Source organism: Cydia splendana, chromosome 26 (genome assembly GCF_910591565.1).
Source record: "Cydia splendana chromosome 26, ilCydSple1.2, whole genome shotgun sequence".
NCBI classification, from domain to species: domain Eukaryota; kingdom Metazoa; phylum Arthropoda; class Insecta; order Lepidoptera; family Tortricidae; genus Cydia; species Cydia splendana.
Window position 1 is genome coordinate 7,936,256 of NC_085985.1, and position 26,691 is coordinate 7,962,946.

A 26,691-nucleotide genomic window follows, 5' to 3' on the forward strand; every position below is an offset into this window, starting at 1 on the left:
ATGTGAGAAATCTTGTTTTATTCTTAAATTTAACATCTTATCTTATTTGTAATATTTCTGTAGCTTAATCCTGACAAAAATATAATCATAATAAAGTAAAATATTCTTCATTATTTACAACAGCTTTTATAAGTAAAAAAATATTCAAATGAAATTACAACATATACTTAGGTATAATTAATGTACATTTATATGTAATACGACCGTTTATATTACAAGAGTGACATACTGCCGCGCTATCCATATCCTCCTAAGGCCCAGCCCACGCCCAGCCATACAAATGAAATATCCAAAATTTGCCACTGAAATTTGAACCTATAATGCAGGTAATAGAGTTGTGTTTGTTTTGTTTGAAAATTGAACGAAACAAAACAATTGCAACTCTATTCCTATTTTAATATGGTTTAAATTTCATCGAAATGATTAAGTACTATTGATAGTACCTTGGGCCTTAGAAGGATAAGTAATATGGACTTGATGAACGGAGTGCTCATGTCATGACATGGTCACTTTCGTGTACCTATAAACTATTCGACGAAAAGTTACACAGGAATTATGGCAATATTCCTATCAGAATGTTATTGTCTCGACTTCTCAAAGTCGAATACTTATCTAACGATCACTTTGACCACAAAAATGTCATCTGACGCGCGCGCTTACAGCACAGAATAAATAATAGTACTACCGTACAGAAAGGACACTTCCTACAAAACCGAAGTTTGACAGTGATTCTGGGACGAATCGTGCTTTCTATTTCTAATGAATGGCACTATCCCTTTCGGCTATTTAGGGTTGTCAAAATTCAAGTCATTATCTTATCTGTGGTCGTGCACGCAAAAGGACGTCAAGTGGTGCCAACCCTAATAATTGCTCGGAGCAATGCTGAGCAGAGTTTGCCCGAAGTGATAAGTGTCTCCCCACTGGGTACAGCCCAATATCAGCCTTCGTGCATTCGTACAAGGTTCACAATGCCCGCGCACGATAGGCGTGGCGTTTAAACGATTATCAAATACCAAAGAGAATTTGAAATAGAGAGTTACTGTCATGGTAAATTATGTAGCTACAGTACATTTACTGCCATCTTTCGACAGACGATTAAAACTGTTAAAACGCCATTTGACTTTGATCATTATTCTTTCACTGATATGCGCTAACTTGTTAAATATTAATATTATAGCCATCTACTCGAGAGTAGGCTGAAGGTTATGGCGCCAGCGCTCGAAAAGATTGCACCATACCTTAGGCCTATAGTCGAGTAGATGGCGTTAATATTAATATTAATATTTAATAAGTTAACACATATCACTCATATCAGTGAAAGAATAAGGATCAAAGTCAAATGGCGTTCTAACAGTTTGTATGTTCTGTCGAAAGATGGCAGTAAATTTACAGTGGCTACATAATTTACTTTGACAATCCGTCTCTATACACTCTATTCTCTTTGTCAAATACACTATTCGGTAGAGGCAATATCGCAAGCAGCCATACTAATGCCATGATTTGACAGCAGATGACTTTTCAAACTACACTTCTGCACAAAAGTCATGGCGCAAACGTCACACTTAAACCGTCTATCATTATTATGTATCCTCATATGTTCGCGCAGCGTATACTTCCTCGCATAAGACTTGTGGCACACTTCACAGGAATATTTCCTTTCCCCGGTATGTTTCACCATATGGGCATTCAGCGCTTTCTTACTAAAGAACTTGTAACCACATTCGGTACACTGGCAGTTCCTTTCCATTAGATGAGTCTTTTTTATATGATACATAAGTAAACTCTTTAATATATAAGCTTTATCGCAAACATTACATTTGTATTTAGCTTCCGAATTATGTACTTTGACCAAATGTTGATTCCGCTGGTAGTAACTCCGGAATGGCTCGTTACAGAACGGGCAGTTAGAAACGTTTCTTGAACCCAAATGCTTAGTTTTCACATGGTAATGCTGTTTAGATTTACTAGCAAACACCTTATCACAGTGCGGGCACTTATGGCTGCCTTCCAGATGAGTCGATCGGTGTGAATTCAAAGACCGCTTAGTAGCGAAGGCGGTATCACATTTTTTACAAGTATAATTCGCGTAATGCTTGTTCATATGCTGTTTTAGCATCTTAAACGTCTCGTAAGTCGACGTACACAGCGCGCAGTCATACACATCACCTTTCTTTAGCTTAAACTGCAATATATGATCTTTAATATCGTTATAAATAGTTTTGTTATGTACCTTAACTAAATGGGTCTTCAGGACGCTTAAATTGTCCATTTTTTCATCGCATAAAGTGCAATTTAGGTCTCCTACGTCTAATTTGACATTGTACTCTGTCATATCGAATGTAGATTTGAAGTCCAAGCGGTCTTTCTTATGATCTTTTTCGGTGTGTGTTCTCAAATCAACCGGGTCGATGAAACGTTCTTCGCAGTAGCCACATAAGAAGCCTAAAAGTGTCTTGTTTTTGAACGGTACAGCGTTGGAGTAAGTGAGTATAGTTTGGAGGTTGGCTCTGTGTTTGTTCTTGTCGGTTTTGACGCGTGAGGTCCAGGAGGTCAGCGCCGCGAGGTTGACCCTGTCGCGGGGGACCGTCCGACCCGACCCCGTCCGGCCGGACGGTCTGGGTTGCTTGCGCCCCGTCTTGATGATCTCGTTTATATCTTTCTTTTTTAGAGTGGTTATGTCTGGGAGCTCGCAGGAATCTGTAAGTTCAGATTTACATATTTTAATCAGTTTAAAAAAACCGGAATCGACCAAAAACAAAATATTATGCCCTGGTGGTCCAGGGGTAAGAAAGAATGAATTTCATAGATGTCATTTTCGATATATCATTTGTTATTAAATAGTTATAATTTCACTTGTTTAGCGCTTTCGTATAAATAAAACGCGTATTTTCGCTAATTCTTGGAATAAAATCGATAAAAGGCGGACCGTGGGCTTTTTTTAGCAAGTAACAGTGGACCGACGCCTTCGATGTTTGTATAAATGCAGACACCGTACAAGAAGACAGTAGGGTTGTCACAGACTTTTACACAACTGTCGAAAAATTACTAACATTTCAAATAAGATACGCTAGCCCTGTATGTAGTACCGAGCTACTAACAATGGCGACGTATGCAGCTCGGGTGCGCGCGTCCAACCCCTCGCCCCCCGCACGATTGCTCTGTCTAGACGACTTCATCGAATAACTGTACTATTTTATAGACTGTGGTATCACTCCGGTATTACCGAAAGATAATACCGGATCAACCACATTACATTACATTACATTACATTACCGAATCGGTAATGTAACTTTGAAAGACCCTATCTTTAGAGTTGTCACGGTTTGTTAAGAATTCCTGTGCCCTGTTTATCAAAAGCTTGTTACTTGTAATACAAGCGGAAGTCCCTTTTTGACAGCTTTTGTCAGAAAGGGACTTATGGAAGGTAAAGGTAAGGAAAACAATCTCCATGTATCAAAAAGTGTCCGTCAAAAAACTTTAAATAGGTCGCGCTACAATACCTAGAATATTTGATAAAAAATTTCAAATCATTGACAGCGCACTCCGTCAATAACGCCTACGACCTTAGCTACTCTAGCGCTGCTCTGGAGAGATTTGGAACTATAAAGTAACTGCTGGACACTTTCATAACTGTTCGACACTTTCATAACTGTTCTACCATAAGAGATTTCGCTCCTTTTACTCTAGGTATACTCCATGATGGAACTTCCACTTGTATTACAAGTTACAAACTTGTGATAAACAGGGCACAGGGCACCGGGCTTCGCTCAGCCACCTACAGCCGTATTTGAACAATGAGATACGTCAAATACTAGATATTGAAACGATATGAATCGGATATGTCAGTGACAAACAAGTGTCTAAATTGACGTTTCTTCAAACATAAACGTCACTTTTGACACTTGTTTGACACTGACATATCCGATCCATATCGTTTCAATATCTAGTATTTGACGTATCTGATTGTTCGAATACGGCTGCTAATCGTCTTTAATTAACTTACTCATGGAGGAGGCGAGCCTGTTGACAAGCGTCCTGATCTTCCTGGCGCGCTCCCCCTCCTTCTTGAGGGGCTTCTTCTGCGGGGGGGTCTTCTTCTTGACCTCCCGGGCTTCAGGCATTATCACTTCCACGGGAACTTCTCTCACTGAAAGATAAACATGTATGCTATATATTTTCTATTAAATTAAACTAAATTTAGCAAATGAATGCAATTTTAATTGTTTAGTTTAAGCTTCTTTTATGTAATAAAAATATTACTTCGCTAATCCGCGAATCTTCTTTAATGTTAGTAATAGCATTATTAATTTATTATTTATTTTGTATATTACTTATCATTGCCATTACTGGTAAACAAACAAACTAGTTTATTTGCACATAATTATATAGGTGTCAGCAGGAAATTTAAGAGGATCCCATGCCCCAATGACCTTCGATCTTAATCCCTTAGTTTTCTAATGTTCTTTGTAGCTTATCATATGAACATCAACGACTTTAAGCAATATAGTATCCCATATTTACTTCAAAGTCTTTGAGATATTTGGCATCAAAGTTGCACAATTTTAGGCCAAAAAACTGGTTTTCTGGCCATAACTTTTATAGAGACGTCAAAAACACGAAAAAGTGTTTTTTAGACAATATTTAAAAAAACCGGGCAAGTGCGAGTCGGACTCGCGCACGAAGGGTTCCGTACCATAATGCAAAAAAACGGCAAAAAAAAAAACGGTCACCCATCTAAGTACTGACCCCGCCCGACGTTGCTTAACTTCGGTCAAAAATCACGTTTGTTGTATGGGAGCCCCACTTAAATCTTTATTTTATTCTCTTTTTAGTATTTGTTGTTATAGCGGCAACAGAAATACATCATCTGTGAAAATTTCAACTGTCTAGCTATCACGGTTCGTGAGATACAGCCTGGTGACGACAGACGGACGGACGGACGGACGGACAGCGGAGTCTTAGTAATAGGGTCCCGTTTTACCCTTTGGGTACGGAACCCTAAAAATCATAAAAAAATAAGTATTCATTTCTTTCAAAATCCGGTAATTAAAACAATAACAAAGGTATTTTAGCGACTTTCCGGTACTTTACGCCACATAATTGTGGCCTTTAGGTAAAAAAATGGTCACTTGGTGGTTACGTAACGTTTTACTAGGGGGAGGGGGAAAAATGTCCAAAAATTGCGTTACGTAATTGTTCACTGACTACACTTGCACTGCACTTCCTACCTTTTGTAATGAAACACTTTCTTGACAACTTAATACTCATTTATTCCGAAACCAAATTGACTATATACGTGGCTGTGGAAAAATCTTAATAGCGTGAAGTAGCCGACAGAACAGCGACATCTACTGTGAAATTGGGCAACTATAAAAACTAAACATTACTACATTCAACATTATCGGCCCCCAAGGACGACTAGTCCTTCATAAAGATCCATGTAAACAAAACAAAACAAGAATAGTGAAGTGAAAATCTACACGAATCAATAGTAAAAGGTTAAATTACACAGTGAAACTCAAATAGAGCTATTCCTCAAAACTAAAAACACATTAAACTTCTTAACAGATAGTTAAGAATCCAGAGGTAGAGGGCAAATTTTAGCAATGGGCCTACGAAAAGTACCATTCTTTAATTTCAACGTAACCACTCGTGTTAAACCATCTCTACCAGGATGCTTATCTATTATACGACCTAACAACCACTTTCCGGGAGGGAGTCTTTCATCCTTGACCAAAACTACTGTTCCAATATCAGGATCAGGATTAGTAGCGGTCCATTTATACCGGTTTTGTAATGTTGTTAAATACTCAGAACTCCAACGAGTCCAAAGCGATTGCAACATCCTTTGGAGCAATTGCCAACGATCCAAACGGGATACTGGCACAGTTGTGAGACTTTCTTCCGGAACAGTGATAGGAGCTTCGCCTATAAGAAAATGTCCCGGTGTAATTGGAGAAGCATCATCAACCGAGTTACTGATGGGAGTTAACGGTCGAGAATTTACACAAGACTCCACTTGCGTCAAAAGTGTGGAATACTCTTCGAACGTGAGAAGAGTCTGTCCGATTACACGCTTAAGGTGAGACTTGATCGATTTCACACCGGCTTCCCAGAGTCCACCAAAATGTGGTGAGCCAGGAGGAATAAAGTGCCATGTAGTTTGGTCATTTGCCAAAATCTCAGATATTTCTCCAACTACTTCTGAGTTCCTATTCCTAAACATAGTGTCAAGCTCTTTAGAGGCTCCAACGAAGTTGGTACCACAGTCGCTCCACAGATCACTACAATGACCGCGTCTAGAAGTGAAACGACGAAAAGCGGCAATAAAAGCAGCCGTGGACAAGTCACTCACAAGTTCTAGATGAATGGCCTTGGTCACGGTGCACACAAACAAAGCAATATAGGCTTTACAAGTGCGTTGACATCTACCAGGGTACAATTTTAACTGGACTGGACCAGCGAAATCCACTCCACTTTTACGGAAGGGCTTATCTGGCGTTACACGACAAGCAGGTAACTGACCCATCAATTGATTGATCGGTGTTGCAGACTGTTTGAAACAAGGGATGCATTTATGAACAACTTTCCTAACTAAATTCTTAGCACCGATTATCCAATATTTGCAACGAATTCCATTCAGAGTCAGTTGAGGACCTCCGTGCAAACAATGAATATGAGCATCATTCACAATCAAAACAGCTAAATGACATTTCGAGGTTAAAACGACAGGTGATTTTGTGTCAAAGTGTACATTTGCATTACGTATACGTCCTGTAACTCGAATAATGCCATTTTCATCTATAAACGGGGTAAGTGGGGTCAAAACATCAGATTTCGGAAGCCTTTGGCCTTTTCTCAGCATTTGTAACTCTTCCTGAAACCAAAACTCCTGAGAGAGTCGAATGCAAACCTTTGTGGCATATCTCAATTCGGTAACTGTAAGATGCTGAGGAAAAGTCTCAGGAACTGTCTGATTAAGTTTTGCATCAATGTGTGCTTTACACAGCTTTACAAATCGCAATATGTACGCTGTAACGCGAATCAATTTTGTCAGAGTAGAGTATCTAGCCAAATAGGTAAGTCGATCATCACTCTCATTCGATACACCAGCTTTAAGTGCTACTATCTTACTATCATTTCCTTTCGAATTTTCTTTGGCTTCTAGTTGTGTTGTTGGTATGTCGAGAGAGAGCGAGCGACATCTATCAAAATCATTCGTTTGGTGAAGTAAAGTTGGTCCGCGCCACCACAACTCGCAGTCTTTAAACAGATCGGGACGAATGCCACGCGACGCAACGTCTGCAGGGTTTTCTGCCGATTTAATGTGGTGCCACCGGCCACTACTTACATTATTAACAATCTCAGTGACTCTATTAGCTACGTACGTTTTCCAAGTGCTAGGGTTTCTTCGAAGCCACGCTAAAACAATCATTGAATCTGTCCACGCAAAGACAGATTCCTCAGGCAAACGAAGACTGTGCTGAACATCTTTGAGTAACTTCGAGAGCAGTACCGCGCCGCACAGTTCCAATCGTGGAACGGAAACTTGTTTTACAGGTGCCACTTTTGTTTTGGCAATGACTAGTGACACGTGGATTCCGTGGGGCGTGATAACTCGTAAATAAACAACAGCAGCGTAAGCTAAACAAGAGGCATCACTGAACCCGTGAATTTCCACTCTTTCCTTGCCGTCGCATTGTGTGTGAACCCAACGATCTAAATACAAGGTCGGCATGTGACAGAGCTGGTCTCTGTAGCTTGACCACTCTGTGGCAAGTTCGAGAGGAAGTTCATCAGTCCAACCAATACCACTCAACCAAAGTTTTTGCAAAAACATTTTTGCAGTGATAATCACTGGCCCTAAAAAACCTAAAGGGTCATATGATTTCGCAATGTCCGACAGTACTGACGTTTTGGTGAAGCGTTCTGTGGGTTCTAAAATATCTACCTTAAGTTCGAAGACATCGTGATGTGAGTTCCATTTGATACCTAAAGCTTTGATGGTATCATCAAGCTTGATCTCGACACTTGGTTGATTTGTTTTTTGTGCGCTAGGTATATTCTTCAAGACGTCAGGACTGTTGGAGGCCCATTTGTGCATTTCAAATTTACCATTAGCCATAGCTTGTGTGATACGACTGTGTAACTTAGCAGCTTGTTCCACGTCATTCGCACCTGTGAGTAAGTCATCCATATAAAAGTCATTACTTATGACTTCAACTAAGTCTGGGTATTCCTCTTTTTCATCTTGTGCAAGCTGCTTCAGAGTGCGAATAGCGAGGAACGGAGCACATGACGTACCATATGTCACAGTTAACAAACGTTTCTCGACGATTTCATCTTGTGCAGATGCGCGCCACAGTATGCGCTGATAGTCAACATCTTCTTTAGCGACGAGTATTTGGCGATACATTTGCTTTATGTCAGCAAGCAGACAAATCTTGTGAGTACGCCAACGAATAATGAGATCTCGTAAGTCTTGCAATAGTGATGGTCCGATGAGTAATTCGTCGTTCAGAGATAAGCCATTTGACGGCTGTGCAGTGCCATCAAAGACCACACGAAGCTTTGTTGTGCTGCTGGATTCTCTTATCACAGCGTGGTGAGGGAGATGGTAGACTTTGTGAGTTGGCTTGTGTTGTGGGTCTACATCTTCTAAGTGATTCAGCTTCTGATATTGATTTATGAAGTCTGCATAATCTTTCTGAAATTTAGGCTTATTCGCGAATCTCTTCTCCATGTGCATTAGTCTCTGTTGTGCGATTTGTCGAGAATCGCCTAAGTTCTTTTCGTGGTCATCTTTAAACGGTAAGCGTACGACGTAACGACCATCTTCTTGTCTGGAGTGAGTTTCTTTATAGTGCTCTTCACATTGTGTCTCAAGATGTGTCATCGGTTTCTCATGAGGCTTGTACTCTTCAGTCTCCCAGAATTTGCGTAGGAGTTGATCTAACTCGATAAGTGCGTGGTATGCTACGATATTGTGAGGTGGCAGATCACTTCGTGATTTCGACGCTCCAGAGACAAACCATCCGAGTTTCGAGTTTTGTGCTATAAGCTTGTCATCGTTATATTTGTGTAGTCCGTCTAGCAAAATAAATGCATAGACCTCGGCGCCCAGTAGAACATCAATAGGTCCCGGCGATTGCATGTGAGGGTCTGCTAGTTGCAATTGGGACAGGGCAGGCCATTGTGAGATGTCAAACTCCTTTGAAGGTAACCAACTATTAATCTTCGAGAGTACGTGAGCGTCAACTTGCATTACATAGTGAGTGTCTATCGGTGAGTAAATATCTAAGTTAACGACGTGTCGTGGCAGTGAAGCTTGATTTTCAAGACCGGTGATATTAGCTGGCTGGAAAGTCTTCTTCAGTCGCAGCAATTGCACTGCAGACTCCGTAATGAAGGTGCCTTCTGAGCCTTGGTCAATAAGGGCTCTAAGTTGTACAAGAGAACCACTGCTATCCTTCAAATATATCTGTGCCGTGGCCAATATCACTTTCTTGCCTTTTTGTGAAACCTTCAGACTTGTGAGTTCCTTAATTTGTGTGTCTTCAGGTTCTGTGGGTGTCTCCATAGTGACTGTATTCGCAGCTATACTCTGGTAGTGCAAAAGCGTATGGTGTTTGCGATTACAGGTTTTACATGTTGTGGCTTGTCTACAATTCCGTATGGAATGTCCTTTGACAAGGCAATTGAAGCATAAGTTGTTGTTCTTTACGAATTCTTTACGTTGATCTATGTCGAGTTGTGTAAATTCAGTGCAGTGACAGATGTAGTGACTTTTCTTACAATATGTGCATTCCGTATCAACTTCAGCGGTGAAAGATCTCACATTCTTTATTTTAGGTGCAGTAGCTAGTTGTTGTAATGTGGTCTCTTTCTTATCTTTCTTCTGTGTCGCTTGTACCATTTCCATCGCTCTGAATCGTCCCTCTAAGTATGATGTGAGCTTCTTATAAGTGGGTAACTCTATAGAAGAACCAAGTGATTGCTCCCAAGCTTTGTGAGTTTCACTATCTAACTTGGATACTACAATATGCACGATGATCGAATCCCAAGTAGTTGTGTCAATCTTCAAATTCGCTAGACTACTGAGACACTGGTTTGTAGTATCAAGAAGATCCTTGAGGCCTTTAGAGCATTCGTACGTGAGTTTCTTCTGATTGAGCAGGCGATTCAGTATGGTATTCGCTATCACTCTATCATTGCTGTAACGGCAGACTAAGGCGTTCCAAGCCTTTGCATAGTTGGCAGCTGTGAGTTCGAAATGACGGACGACTTGTTCTGCTTCACCCTTCAAGCTTGACCTCAAATAATGATGCTTGTGTATGTCACTCAGACCCGGCTCATTGTGTACCATAGAGATAAACAAATCCTTGAAGTGCATCCATTCTTGGTAATCACCGGAAAACGAAGGAAGGTTTATCGGCGGGAGTTTACTCTTTGTGACAACTTGAGGTTGTGATGCATGAGGCACTTGAGGTGAGGCACCTTCTTGAATTGTGACAGATTCCGTCAGTTCTAACAAACTAGTCTTGAACTCCATATAGAAATCTTCGACATCATTGTAGAGCGCTTTCAGTTCCTTTTTCTCATCTACGCTTACTGAAGACTTTAAAATTTCTCGGTGCTCAGTAAGGAATTGATTCCAGTATTCTTCAAGCGACTCTATGCGTATTTTCAAGTAACTTGGTGTGTAACGCGTTGACGAAGTTTTCTTGTGATTGGTGAGAAGTCTTTTAATCTGACTAAAAAGTTCTTCTTGTGATGCTATGTTAGCCATTTTGTTTAAAATTTGCTAAGTGAGTGACAGATTTCAAAGTCTATTTTTATTCTGTTTATTTTTGAACACAATTTTTCAGAGTCATTTTTCAACCGAAATTACGCTATGTCCAACAATTCACAAAATCGACTAAGTCCAAATTTAAGCAAATTATTCTAAGTGTTTTTTCAGCGGTTTTTTTCTAAGTCCTAAATTCACTCGAAATTGCACTATGTCTTTTTTCACGTGAAATATTCTAAGTGTTTGTTACCGCGAAAATTCGGTTCCGGCCTCGAATGTCCAATTCCTTAAATGTCCATTTTCCTCGAATGTCTAATTTCCCAAATGTCCATTTGCTCGAAGGTCCAATTCCCGGAATGTCCATTTGCTCAAACGTCCAATTCTCGGAATGTCCATTTGCTCGAAGGTCCAATTCCCGGAATGTCCATTTGCTCGAAGGTCCAATTCCTTAAATGTCCATTTTCTTCGAATGTCTAATTCCCGAATGTCCGTTTATCGAATGTCCAATTCCCTGAATGTCCATATCACCATGGAAATAGATCTACGGCTACAACAACGGGTACTGGGTTTCACGGAGTCGGATCGGACGTAGACGTAGGACGGAAACTGCTCTAACGGTACCGTTTCAAAAATATACCTAGTATTGAATGTTATTCATTTGTGTACCATTACCAACGGATACCTTTTTAGTTGATACCTTTATTTTACTTACTTCACGGTCTTATGCGTTCATGGAAATGTACATTTACCACTCATTTAACTTACTTTTTAACCGACTTCAATTTCATAGAAGGAGGAGGTTCTGTATTCGGTTCTGGCTATTTTTTTTTCTATGTACGTTCACCGATTACTCCGACATGCGTAGTCCGATTTGAGTAATTATTTTTTTGTTTGAAAGGAGCTACCTCCGAGTTGGTCTCATTTTAATTTGGTTCTGTTCTGATGATGGCATCCATGAGGAATTGAGGGAACTCTTCAATTTTTAAAGGCACATGCATAGTGTTTTGGGCGATTCCGGGACTGGGCAGTCAGCATGAGAAAATGTTCAATGGCTGGAAAGTGCAGGGGTCAAAATGTCCATACGAACTGGCTGTCTATGTGGTAAAAAGTATGAACGTTGTAATGCCTTAGTGTCAAAATGTCCATACGGACCGGCTGTGTATATGGCAAAAAGTAAAAATTTCAAAATTTGCAGTGGTTCAAATGGACGGCAGTTAAAATGTGTTCAGGTCCAATTAAACAAGTGCCATAATGTATAATAGCCAACGCGAACACATGCGTAAATGCATCACGGTAATAATGTTTCCTTTTTGTACATGGTATAAAGCTTTATTCTAACTAAAACGTTTGGTTTTACTCCAAATTTTACAAAAGTTGTACAGTTCTAGATCAATGCATTACGTTTGAGGGAAATAATTTTTATAAGTGAAAAATTCTCAGATTTTTGTTCAGTTTCGTTTTGCGGCGGTTAAAAAAAGCGTTCAGACGCATAGTGCCAGAAACGCAAATTACCTTATACGCGGATGACCAGAATTTCGTACACAAATTACCAGTTACGTAGATTACCCGAATTTTATTACGCAAATGGCCGGTATGTTCAAATTACGCATAGTACTAGAAACGCAAATTGCCTTATACGCGAATAACCAGAATTTCATTCGACGAAATTGCCTTAGACGCGGATGACAGTAAACCATGTTTCTAAAAATAAACATGCCTGTGTGTGTACTCATCAACATCAAACTAATAATAGCTATATCTATATAGACACTCAGCTAGATTTAAAAACTTCATGCTAAATATAAGGTAAAAATAATACAAGCCACTAGAATGTGAACGTCAGTTATTAAAAATACTAACTGTCAATTTGTGATTGATTTAGCAATAAAGAATTTAGCAATTAAAAATTGTGGTAAAATATTGAAAAATATGAGCTACTTCGAGTTAAATAACACATATGATTCCAGGTCTCGTCCTACACTAAAACGAGCAATAACCGATAGCAGCCGATGCATTTTTAGTGAATGCCCCGCGATGGATCTTCTCCATATCCCGTATCTTTCAAAGGCCATGCTTTTATCAAAACATAATTTTTATGTGCCACGAGATGCAAGGGTGTGCCGTCAACATTTAGAATCTGAAAACTGGGACCATGTATTAAATTATAGTGCATCAGTTACTGATTTTAATGAAATCCACACAGCAGACATCATACAAATTTATAAAAGTACTCTACAGTTGATAAATGTTACCGTGTCGTCTGCCCTAATAGAATAAGGTCATTTTAGGCTGTAGACTAGAATTAAATAATAAAGGTTAAAATTTAATGTTTAGTCATTTATTTATTTTTAACTATGTAACTCCAGTGAAGCTCAATCATATCTAAACGATATATACAAGACAGTCCTTTCACTGAAGTGGTTGTGAGTGTTCTTTGGTGATTTTAATCGCTTATCATCTGGCGATTTGTCTGCTCGTTTCCCTCTTATATCTTAAAACAATTTTGCTTGTATATTTAAACATTACTTGTACAGTAGACGTAAAATCCCACCAGGTATGTACCTGTTAGCTATGAGCTATCGGCTATAAACACGAACAAAAGATAAGCACTCCCGTGAAAATAAAAGAGACACGGCGATATTTATAGTTACTCGCCCAGCTATGAATTCAGGTATTCAGAATTACTACGACGACTTCACTATGACTAAATTACGTTACGTACCTACCTCTTTACATAGCATTCAACCTATCTCTGTCAATTTATATTGGCCACTTTAGATTAAAAAGTAACTTGCATTATGACTGATAAATACTAAAACAATGTTTAATGTCACTTTATAATGTTTCTCGGAGTTATTCAGTTACAATGCAAGAAGAAAGCGAAAAACTGATATTCAGTAAAACTCAAAAAGGCAGGGATTCACTGTTACTTGGTGTACATAGATATACTTTGGGCGTGCATAATCCAAGTGGGTCCACTCTATGGAAGTGCATAAACCGTCTGTCGTGTGGTTCATCGATTACCTTAAACGCCAGTCGAACAAAGATTGTGCGAAAAAGTGCACATACTTGTGAGCCATCCTCGTCGAAAAATAAAAATCACCTAGCTTATCAAAAATGCAGAAAAATGGTTTGCGAGTCCTATGAATCCGTTCAAAAAATATTTGAAGATGTTTATAGTCGGGATATGGACACAGATGAAGATTCGGATGATTGTACGATTCCATTATTTGAAAATAAAAAAAGGTCATTGTATAGAGCACGAAAGGAGTTTTTGCAGGTCAAATCGACGTCTTTCAAAACACTACAAGACGTCGAAGTACCAATAATATTAAGACAAAATTTTTTAATTTGGGAGGATGGAAATGACGATAAAATTTTATTATTCGGCACCAAATACTCGAGAAAAGTATTAAAAAATAAAAGTGATGACACAATATTCTTTGGAGATGGCACGTTCAAAATAACTCCTCAACCGTTTGAGCAGCTATTTACTATACATATGGATGTAAATAGCACAGAAGAGCAAACTAATATCATACCAATGCTATATGCATTGCTTCCTGATAAAACCACAAACACCTACTTACGACTCTTCAATTACCTGAGAAATGAGTTAGGCATGTGCGTAAAAAAATATAAAACTGATTACGAAAGAGCTGCTATAAATGCCTTCAAAGAAGTTTACCCTGAATGCGACGTAAGTGGATGTTTTTTTCACTACAACAAGGCTATATGGAGAAAATCTGAGGAACTTAAACTAGAAGACACTAAAGATGGCCGCAAGTTAGCAGAATTAGCGTCATATTTGCCTTTCTTACCAGCCGATCTAATATTACAAGGGTGGGCTGAAATAATGTCTAGTTTGCCCAAGCATAACAGATCCATTCCGGGAGTGGGCAGTCAACGTGAAACCACCCCAATAGAGAAGTTTGAAAAGTATTTTAATAAACAATGGTTGTCAAAATCACTTTTGGCAGAAATCAGCTGTGCAGGTGAGAGACATCGCACCAACAACGCGTTGGAGGGGTGGCATAGTAGGTTAAATAAAAGAATGCGGGCTAATCCAAGCTTATTTCAATTTATTCTCTTTTTAAGAAAGGAAGCCATCTATCAAGAATCAAAAGCTAAAGATGTGCTATTTGAAAATGTAAAGAGAAGAAAATGTGACATTTTATTTGATAAAAATTATAAAAAAAAGTTACAACAATTGAAGAACAAAGAGATTACTATTACTAATTTCTTGAAGTGTATTGTGAAGTTGAAGAAAAATGAAAAAAACTACAATAATTAGATTACAAAATAAAGAATAAGTGCTAATTATACTACAAACGTACCCATTTTTTTAGTTTAAGTGCTTAAATGAAGGTTTTTTTTAGTTTGTGAATAAGTAAAGTAATTTTTTAGTTTAAGTGCCTAATTGAAGTATTTTTTTAGTTTAAGTGCCTAATTAAGGAGGTAGCTGATTGTGATTTATGTTCGTAACTTACGGTACTTTATAAATTGAAATAAAATAATTTGTAATGATGTGTCGTAATTTATTTATTTAATCATATGGCGAAAGGTCACTTGTAGGAATCTATAAATCTAGGTATATCCAGGTTACGCAACTGGTATACAGTCTGTTTGTTAGGCCGCGTGCGGGCTTTACTTTAATCAGACGTAGTTGTCGCTCGTAGGGGAATTTGCGGGCACGTCATGTGGTAAGGTTTCCAAAAAACAACGTTATTTACTAGTATACATACTTAGTATTTGTAACTAACCTGTTATCATGTATCAGTCTTAAATATGCAACTACCAGCGTAGAAATAAAATTAATTTATTGATAAATACAATATACAGAGAGGTAAAAAATAACATACTTTTGCGTGATCAGAATTTTCCCATGTAGATTTTTTAGTACTTATAGTTAAAAAAAATGGCGGGACGAGTTACACATTTCGTACAGACTGGCGGGAACATGTCATGAGCCGCGACGAGTGGCGGACAAAAGGGGAGGGAAAGAAATTGGTACAACAGTATTTTACCAATAACATAGGACACTTAGTAAAAATACCTTATTCTGAAAACTTGAAAATATATTGATTTATATGTGAAACTTACTTTTGATGTGCCCGCATATCGCCCGCTGGAGTGCGACATATGATTATTGCCGTTAGTATTTTTAAAAGTACAATCAAGCAGCAATATATGCATCTAACTCCAGCTGTAGTGGTGCAGTTTCACGTGGTAAAGTGGATATGCTGGAGAAAAACACCAATTTTTTTTCATGTCTAGTTAATTTTTTGACAGTTATTCATTTAAACTTAAGCACGTTATATCAATCAAGCGTTTCGTCTATCACCCCTTTTGTTGTACTTGAATTTTAAGATGTGTACCATTTGTCACTAGACCATTGTGACCACGATTATATGTACATTTTGACACTAAGGCATTACAACGTTCATACTTTTTACCACATAGACAGCCAGTTCGTATGGACATTTTGACCCCTGCACTTTCCAGCCATTGAACATTTTCTCATGCTGACTGCCCAGTCCCGGAATCTTTTGGGCGTTTTCTTAAGCAACTCGAGCATTTTCTCCCGAAAACCACCAATTTGATGAAGTAGACCTGATGATGATGATTATTTTGATGATAATGATGATGATTTCTTTAAATGTTACAAGTATGTTCAGTGATTAGGTACCTGTGATCCGATTTGAGTAATTCTTTTTTTGTTTGGAAGAAGTTACCTCCAAGGTGTTTCCGTATTATTTTTGGCTCTGGTCTGATGATGGAATCCATGAGGAATGGAGGGAACTCCTCAATTTTTAAAGGCACGTGTTAAGTGATTTCGGGGTTTTCTAAAGTAACTCGAGCATTTGCTTCCGAAAACCACCAATTTGATGTACTGCAACTGTAGCCTTACCACGAGTTTGACATTGACATATTCGCTAACGTCTTATGCATCTAAATGTAACTTTTTATGCATCTCGCTCACACTAAGGTTAGTACGAGCGAGGTGCATAGGAAGTAAGTTACACACATGCTAGCGAATATATCAATGTCAAACTCGTGGTAAGCTGGTAAGGCTACTGATCGGGGGTTAGGGTTAGGAGTTAAGGGGTCAGGGATTAAGGGGTCGGGGAATGGCGGTTGAAGGGTTGCTGGTTCAGGATCGAGGGGTTCCTGGATCAGGGGTTGATGTGCTGTGAGGTTGAGTGATCGGGGGGCTGAGGGATTGGGTCAGTGGCGGGGCGGGCGGATGGATTTAGTTGACAGGAATTATAATTTCCCAGACGGACTCGAGAAAATTCCTGATTACATATTTACTAAAGTAATAGGTACACGAATTTAGTGTTAAACATGATCTTGGTTTTCATTCATGCGTCGCGCTCTTAACAATGCGTTAAAACTAAAAATGGTAAAATAAAAACTTTTTATAAAAAAAATGAAACCGACTTCAAAAAGGATGAAATAAAATATTATCCTTTTTATGTCTATGCGTTACCAACTGATATGTTTGAAGTCGGTGCCAAGCCAAATTTTGAAGCATACCATGACTTTGGTGCAATTCGATAAGGATTTACATACGTTGGATTGCCTTACACGACGACAATGAACGTTCTTTCTGTAGGTACAGTCGACGTTAAAAAATAAATTTTAAAAATTTAAAATAAACCCCTTATAAACCGCAAATATTTTCATATCAGTTTGAGCCATGCCACAAAATAATGCGACAGTAAGCTGCCCGGGCAGCTTCCGATGGGCCCCACTTTTTTGGGCTGATTGTGTATCCTGTTCTCTTATTCTATATCAATGCTTTGAAAAAATGCAACTACTTATTATCAAAATTCAGAAAATAAAGATAAAAGCCATGTTTTATTTTCGTAAAAATATTTTATTTCTTAATTTTCTACAATTTCGTAAATAAACGGTTTTTAGTGTCACCTGAATAGTAGGCCAACAATATGTGGCGAATTTCGTAGGCACACGGACTATTTGTTACTCTACTAGACGTCCAGCCAGGTTCTGATGTTTCATCACAGACGAAACGGTCAATTGGGTCATTAGACATACAAAGATTGGACGTACAGGGAATCAGATATTAGACATTCCGGTAATTGGACGTACGAGGAGGAGGCATTCAAGGAATTGGACATACGGGGATTGGACGTTCAGGTAATTAGACATACAGGGATCGGACGTTCAGGTAATTAGACATACGGGGATTGGTCGTTCAGGTAATTAGACATACGGGGATTGGTCGTTCAAGGAATTGGACGCACGGGGACTGGGCATTTGGAAAAATGGACATTCGAGGCCAGAACCGAAAATTCACTAAGTCTTTGACACTTCACATTTCCACTGTCACTGTACTCACGATTATCCTGTTCCGAAGGACCAATGTTCACTGACTACACTTGCACTGCACTTCCTACCTTTTGTAATGAAACACTTTCTTGACAACTTAATACTCATTTATTCCGAAACCAAATTGACTATATACGTGGCTGTGGAAAAATCTTAATAGCGTGAAGTAGCCGACAGAACAGCGACATCTACTGTGAAATTGGGCAACTATAAAAACTAAACATTACTACATTCAACATTATCGGCCCCCAAGGACGACTAGTCCTTCATAAAGATCCATGTAAACAAAACAAAACAAGAATAGTGAAGTGAAAATCTACACGAATCAATAGTAAAAGGTTAAATTACACAGTGAAACTCAAATAGAGCTATTCCTCAAAACTAAAAACACATTAAACTTCTTAACAGATAGTTAAGAATCCAGAGGTAGAGGGCAAATTTTAGCAATGGGCCTACGAAAAGTACCATTCTTTAATTTCAACGTAACCACTCGTGTTAAACCATCTCTACCAGGATGCTTATCTATTATACGACCTAACAACCACTTTCCGGGAGGGAGTCTTTCATCCTTGACCAAAACTACTGTTCCAATATCAGGATCAGGATTAGTAGCGGTCCATTTATACCGGTTTTGTAATGTTGTTAAATACTCAGAACTCCAACGAGTCCAAAGCGATTGCAACATCCTTTGGAGCAATTGCCAACGATCCAAACGGGATACTGGCACAGTTGTGAGACTTTCTTCCGGAACAGTGATAGGAGCTTCGCCTATAAGAAAATGTCCCGGTGTAATTGGAGAAGCATCATCAACCGAGTTACTGATGGGAGTTAACGGTCGAGAATTTACACAAGACTCCACTTGCGTCAAAAGTGTGGAATACTCTTCGAACGTGAGAAGAGTCTGTCCGATTACACGCTTAAGGTGAGACTTGATCGATTTCACACCGGCTTCCCAGAGTCCACCAAAATGTGGTGAGCCAGGAGGAATAAAGTGCCATGTAGTTTGGTCATTTGCCAAAATCTCAGATATTTCTCCAACTACTTCTGAGTTCCTATTCCTAAACATAGTGTCAAGCTCTTTAGAGGCTCCAACGAAGTTGGTACCACAGTCGCTCCACAGATCACTACAATGACCGCGTCTAGAAGTGAAACGACGAAAAGCGGCAATAAAAGCAGCCGTGGACAAGTCACTCACAAGTTCTAGATGAATGGCCTTGGTCACGGTGCACACAAACAAAGCAATATAGGCTTTACAAGTGCGTTGACATCTACCAGGGTACAATTTTAACTGGACTGGACCAGCGAAATCCACTCCACTTTTACGGAAGGGCTTATCTGGCGTTACACGACAAGCAGGTAACTGACCCATCAATTGATTGATCGGTGTTGCAGACTGTTTGAAACAAGGGATGCATTTATGAACAACTTTCCTAACTAAATTCTTAGCACCGATTATCCAATATTTGCAACGAATTCCATTCAGAGTCAGTTGAGGACCTCCGTGCAAACAATGAATATGAGCATCATTCACAATCAAAACAGCTAAATGACATTTCGAGGTTAAAACGACAGGTGATTTTGTGTCAAAGTGTACATTTGCATTACGTATACGTCCTGTAACTCGAATAATGCCATTTTCATCTATAAACGGGGTAAGTGGGGTCAAAACATCAGATTTCGGAAGCCTTTGGCCTTTTCTCAGCATTTGTAACTCTTCCTGAAACCAAAACTCCTGAGAGAGTCGAATGCAAACCTTTGTGGCATATCTCAATTCGGTAACTGTAAGATGCTGAGGAAAAGTCTCAGGAACTGTCTGATTAAGTTTTGCATCAATGTGTGCTTTACACAGCTTTACAAATCGCAATATGTACGCTGTAACGCGAATCAATTTTGTCAGAGTAGAGTATCTAGCCAAATAGGTAAGTCGATCATCACTCTCATTCGATACACCAGCTTTAAGTGCTACTATCTTACTATCATTTCCTTTCGAATTTTCTTTGGCTTCTAGTTGTGTTGTTGGTATGTCGAGAGAGAGCGAGCGACATCTATCAAAATCATTCGTTTGGTGAAGTAAAGTTGGTCCGCGCCACCACAACTCGCAGTCTTTAAACAGATCGGGACGAATGCCACGCGACGCAACGTCTGCAGGGTTTTCTGCCGATTTAATGTGGTGCCACCGGCCACTACTTACATTATTAACAATCTCAGTGACTCTATTAGCTACGTACGTTTTCCAAGTGCTAGGGTTTCTTCGAAGCCACGCTAAAACAATCATTGAATCTGTCCACGCAAAGACAGATTCCTCAGGCAAACGAAGACTGTGCTGAACATCTTTGAGTAACTTCGAGAGCAGTACCGCGCCACACAGTTCCAATCGTGGAACGGAAACTTGTTTTACAGGTGCCACTTTTGTTTTGGCAATGACTAGTGACACGTGGATTCCGTGGGGCGTGATAACTCGTAAATAAACAACAGCAGCGTAAGCTAAACAAGAGGCATCACTGAACCCGTGAATTTCCACTCTTTCCTTGCCGTCGCATTGTGTGTGAACCCAACGATCTAAATACAAGGTCGGCATGTGACAGAGCTGGTCTCTGTAGCTTGACCACTCTGTGGCAAGTTCGAGAGGAAGTTCATCAGTCCAACCAATACCACTCAACCAAAGTTTTTGCAAAAACATTTTTGCAGTGATAATCACTGGCCCTAAAAAACCTAAAGGGTCATATGATTTCGCAATGTCCGACAGTACTGACGTTTTGGTGAAGCGTTCTGTGGGTTCTAAAATATCTACCTTAAGTTCGAAAACATCGTGATGTGAGTTCCATTTGATACCTAAAGCTTTGATGGTATCATCAAGCTTGATCTCGACACTTGGTTGATTTGTTTTTTGTGCGCTAGGTATATTCTTCAAGACGTCAGGACTGTTGGAGGCCCATTTGTGCATTTCAAATTTACCATTAGCCATAGCTTGTGTGATACGACTGTGTAACTTAGCAGCTTGTTCCACGTCATTCGCACCTGTGAGTAAGTCATCCATATAAAAGTCATTACTTATGACTTCAACTAAGTCTGGGTATTCCTCTTTTTCATCTTGTGCAAGCTGCTTCAGAGTGCGAATAGCGAGGAACGGAGCACATGACGTACCATATGTCACAGTTAACAAACGTTTCTCGACGATTTCATCTTGTGCAGATGCGCGCCACAGTATGCGCTGATAGTCAACATCTTCTTTAGCGACGAGTATTTGGCGATACATTTGCTTTATGTCAGCAAGCAGACAAATCTTGTGAGTACGCCAACGAATAATGAGATCTCGTAAGTCTTGCAATAGTGATGGTCCGATGAGTAATTCGTCGTTCAGAGATAAGCCATTTGACGGCTGTGCAGTGCCATCAAAGACCACACGAAGCTTTGTTGTGCTGCTGGATTCTCTTATCACAGCGTGGTGAGGGAGATGGTAGACTTTGTGAGTTGGCTTGTGTTGTGGGTCTACATCTTCTAAGTGATTCAGCTTCTGATATTGATTTATGAAGTCTGCATAATCTTTCTGAAATTTAGGCTTATTCGCGAATCTCTTCTCCATGTGCATTAGTCTCTGTTGTGCGATTTGTCGAGAATCGCCTAAGTTCTTTTCGTGGTCATCTTTAAACGGTAAGCGTACGACGTAACGACCATCTTCTTGTCTGGAGTGAGTTTCTTTATAGTGCTCTTCACATTGTGTCTCAAGATGTGTCATCGGTTTCTCATGAGGCTTGTACTCTTCAGTCTCCCAGAATTTGCGTAGGAGTTGATCTAACTCGATAAGTGCGTGGTATGCTACGATATTGTGAGGTGGCAGATCACTTCGTGATTTCGACGCTCCAGAGACAAACCATCCGAGTTTCGAGTTTTGTGCTATAAGCTTGTCATCGTTATATTTGTGTAGTCCGTCTAGCAAAATAAATGCATAGACCTCGGCGCCCAGTAGAACATCAATAGGTCCCGGCGATTGCATGTGAGGGTCTGCTAGTTGCAATTGGGACAGGGCAGGCCATTGTGAGATGTCAAACTCCTTTGAAGGTAACCAACTATTAATCTTCGAGAGTACGTGAGCGTCAACTTGCATTACATAGTGAGTGTCTATCGGTGAGTAAATATCTAAGTTAACGACGTGTCGTGGCAGTGAAGCTTGATTTTCAAGACCGGTGATATTAGCTGGCTGGAAAGTCTTCTTCAGTCGCAGCAATTGCACTGCAGACTCCGTAATGAAGGTGCCTTCTGAGCCTTGGTCAATAAGGGCTCTAAGTTGTACAAGAGAACCACTGCTATCCTTCAAATATATCTGTGCCGTGGCCAATATCACTTTCTTGCCTTTTTGTGAAACCTTCAGACTTGTGAGTTCCTTAATTTGTGTGTCTTCAGGTTCTGTGGGTGTCTCCATAGTGACTGTATTCGCAGCTATACTCTGGTAGTGCAAAAGCGTATGGTGTTTGCGATTACAGGTTTTACATGTTGTGGCTTGTCTACAATTCCGTATGGAATGTCCTTTGACAAGGCAATTGAAGCATAAGTTGTTGTTCTTTACGAATTCTTTACGTTGATCTATGTCGAGTTGTGTAAATTCAGTGCAGTGACAGATGTAGTGACTTTTCTTACAATATGTGCATTCCGTATCAACTTCAGCGGTGAAAGATCTCACATTCTTTATTTTAGGTGCAGTAGCTAGTTGTTGTAATGTGGTCTCTTTCTTATCTTTCTTCTGTGTCGCTTGTACCATTTCCATCGCTCTGAATCGTCCCTCTAAGTATGATGTGAGCTTCTTATAAGTGGGTAACTCTATAGAAGAACCAAGTGATTGCTCCCAAGCTTTGTGAGTTTCACTATCTAACTTGGATACTACAATATGCACGATGATCGAATCCCAAGTAGTTGTGTCAATCTTCAAATTCGCTAGACTACTGAGACACTGGTTTGTAGTATCAAGAAGATCCTTGAGGCCTTTAGAGCATTCGTACGTGAGTTTCTTCTGATTGAGCAGGCGATTCAGTATGGTATTCGCTATCACTCTATCATTGCTGTAACGGCAGACTAAGGCGTTCCAAGCCTTTGCATAGTTGGCAGCTGTGAGTTCGAAATGACGGACGACTTGTTCTGCTTCACCCTTCAAGCTTGACCTCAAATAATGATGCTTGTGTATGTCACTCAGACCCGGCTCATTGTGTACCATAGAGATAAACAAATCCTTGAAGTGCATCCATTCTTGGTAATCACCGGAAAACGAAGGAAGGTTTATCGGCGGGAGTTTACTCTTTGTGACAACTTGAGGTTGTGATGCATGAGGCACTTGAGGTGAGGCACCTTCTTGAATTGTGACAGATTCCGTCAGTTCTAACAAACTAGTCTTGAACTCCATATAGAAATCTTCGACATCATTGTAGAGCGCTTTCAGTTCCTTTTTCTCATCTACGCTTACTGAAGACTTTAAAATTTCTCGGTGCTCAGTAAGGAATTGATTCCAGTATTCTTCAAGCGACTCTATGCGTATTTTCAAGTAACTTGGTGTGTAACGCGTTGACGAAGTTTTCTTGTGATTGGTGAGAAGTCTTTTAATCTGACTAAAAAGTTCTTCTTGTGATGCTATGTTAGCCATTTTGTTTAAAATTTGCTAAGTGAGTGACAGATTTCAAAGTCTATTTTTATTCTGTTTATTTTTGAACACAATTTTTCAGAGTCATTTTTCAACCGAAATTACGCTATGTCCAACAATTCACAAAATCGACTAAGTCCAAATTTAAGCAAATTATTCTAAGTGTTTTTTCAGCGGTTTTTTTCTAAGTCCTAAATTCACTCGAAATTGCACTATGTCTTTTTTCACGTGAAATATTCTAAGTGTTTGTTACCGCGAAAATTCGGTTCCGGCCTCGAATGTCCAATTCCTTAAATGTCCATTTTCCTCGAATGTCTAATTTCCCAAATGTCCATTTGCTCGAAGGTCCAATTCCCGGAATGTCCATTTGCTCAAACGTCCAATTCTCGGAATGTCCATTTGCTCGAAGGTCCAATTCCCGGAATGTCCATTTGCTCGAAGGTCCAATTCCTTAAATGTCCATTTTCTTCGAATGTCTAATTCCCGAATGTCCGTTTATCGAATGTCCAATTCCCTGAATGTCCATATCACCATGGAAATAGATCTACGGCTACAACAACGGGTACTGGGTTTCACGGAGTCGGATCGGACGTAGACGTAGGACGGAAACTGCTCTAACGGTACCGTTTCAAAAATATACCTAGTATTGAATGTTATTCATTTGTGTACCATTACCAACGGATACCTTTTTAGTTGATACCTTTATTTTACTTACTTCACGGTCTTATGCGTTCATGGAAATGTACATTTACCACTCATTTAACTTACTTTTTAACCGACTTCAATTTCATAGAAGGAGGAGGTTCTGTATTCGGTTCTGGCTATTTTTTTTTCTATGTACGTTCACCGATTACTCCGACATGCGTAGTCCGATTTGAGTAATTATTTTTTTGTTTGAAAGGAGCTACCTCCGAGTTGGTCTCATTTTAATTTGGTTCTGTTCTGATGATGGCATCCATGAGGAATTGAGGGAACTCTTCAATTTTTAAAGGCACATGCATAGTGTTTTGGGCGTTTTCTTAAGCAACTCGAGCATTTTCTCCCGAAAACCACCAATTTGATGAAGTAGACCTGATGATGATGATTATTTTGATGATAATGATGATGATTTCTTTAAATGTTACAAGTATGTTCAGTGATTAGGTACCTGTGATCCGATTTGAGTAATTCTTTTTTTGTTTGGAAGAAGTTACCTCCAAGGTGTTTCCGTATTATTTTTGGCTCTGGTCTGATGATGGAATCCATGAGGAATGGAGGGAACTCCTCAATTTTTAAAGGCACGTGTTAAGTGATTTCGGGGTTTTCTAAAGTAACTCGAGCATTTGCTTCCGAAAACCACCAATTTGATGTACTGCAACTGTAGCCTTACCACGAGTTTGACATTGACATATTCGCTAACGTCTTATGCATCTAAATGTAACTTTTTATGCATCTCGCTCACACTAAGGTTAGTACGAGCGAGGTGCATAGGAAGTAAGTTACACACATGCTAGCGAATATATCAATGTCAAACTCGTGGTAAGCTGGTAAGGCTACTGATCGGGGGTTAGGGTTAGGAGTTAAGGGGTCAGGGATTAAGGGGTCGGGGAATGGCGGTTGAAGGGTTGCTGGTTCAGGATCGAGGGGTTCCTGGATCAGGGGTTGATGTGCTGTGAGGTTGAGTGATCGGGGGGCTGAGGGATTGGGTCAGTGGCGGGGCGGGCGGATGGATTTAGTTGACAGGAATTATAATTTCCCAGACGGACTCGAGAAAATTCCTGATTACATATTTACTAAAGTAATAGGTACACGAATTTAGTGTTAAACATGATCTTGGTTTTCATTCATGCGTCGCGCTCTTAACAATGCGTTAAAACTAAAAATGGTAAAATAAAAACTTTTTATAAAAAAAATGAAACCGACTTCAAAAAGGATGAAATAAAATATTATCCTTTTTATGTCTATGCGTTACCAACTGATATGTTTGAAGTCGGTGCCAAGCCAAATTTTGAAGCATACCATGACTTTGGTGCAATTCGATAAGGATTTACATACGTTGGATTGCCTTACACGACGACAATGAACGTTCTTTCTGTAGGTACAGTCGACGTTAAAAAATAAATTTTAAAAATTTAAAATAAACCCCTTATAAACCGCAAATATTTTCATATCAGTTTGAGCCATGCCACAAAATAATGCGACAGTAAGCTGCCCGGGCAGCTTCCGATGGGCCCCACTTTTTTGGGCTGATTGTGTATCCTGTTCTCTTATTCTATATCAATGCTTTGAAAAAATGCAACTACTTATTATCAAAATTCAGAAAATAAAGATAAAAGCCATGTTTTATTTTCGTAAAAATATTTTATTTCTTAATTTTCTACAATTTCGTAAATAAACGGTTTTTAGTGTCACCTGAATAGTAGGCCAACAATATGTGGCGAATTTCGTAGGCACACGGACTATTTGTTACTCTACTAGACGTCCAGCCAGGTTCTGATGTTTCATCACAGACGAAACGGTCAATTGGGTCATTAGACATACAAAGATTGGACGTACAGGGAATCAGATATTAGACATTCCGGTAATTGGACGTACGAGGAGGAGGCATTCAAGGAATTGGACATACGGGGATTGGACGTTCAGGTAATTAGACATACAGGGATCGGACGTTCAGGTAATTAGACATACGGGGATTGGTCGTTCAGGTAATTAGACATACGGGGATTGGTCGTTCAAGGAATTGGACGCACGGGGACTGGGCATTTGGAAAAATGGACATTCGAGGCCAGAACCGAAAATTCACTAAGTCTTTGACACTTCACATTTCCACTGTCACTGTACTCACGATTATCCTGTTCCGAAGGACCAATGTTCACTGACTACACTTGCACTGCACTTCCTACCTTTTGTAATGAAACACTTTCTTGACAACTTAATACTC

The 26,691-nt window shown here is 39.5% G+C and overlaps 1 protein-coding gene and 1 long non-coding RNA gene across 3 annotated transcripts in view; one reads left to right on the forward strand and one right to left on the reverse strand.

The window, feature by feature from the left end:
• Positions 1 to 1,252: 1,252 nt before the first annotated feature.
• The window catches only part of LOC134803282 (zinc finger protein 431-like), a 36,367-nt gene continuing 10,928 nt past the window's right edge, over positions 1,253 to 26,691 (reverse strand). Inside the window, exons 4-5 of one of the 2 annotated variants that reach the window (XM_063776046.1) lie at positions 4,004 to 4,147; positions 1,253 to 2,697 (exon numbers count right to left, since the gene is read on the reverse strand). In XM_063776046.1, coding sequence (XP_063632116.1) covers positions 1,454 to 2,697; positions 4,004 to 4,147 — 1,388 coding nt within the window. In that variant the 3' untranslated portion in view covers positions 1,253 to 1,453. The remainder of the gene's footprint in view (positions 2,698 to 4,003; positions 4,148 to 26,691) is intronic. The other variant, XM_063776047.1, reaches the window with a different exon arrangement.
• On the forward strand, positions 11,948 to 15,316 carry LOC134803465 (uncharacterized). The gene is made up of 2 exons (XR_010145976.1): positions 11,948 to 12,082; positions 12,757 to 15,316. It is a non-coding gene; the product is annotated as an uncharacterized LOC134803465 (long non-coding RNA).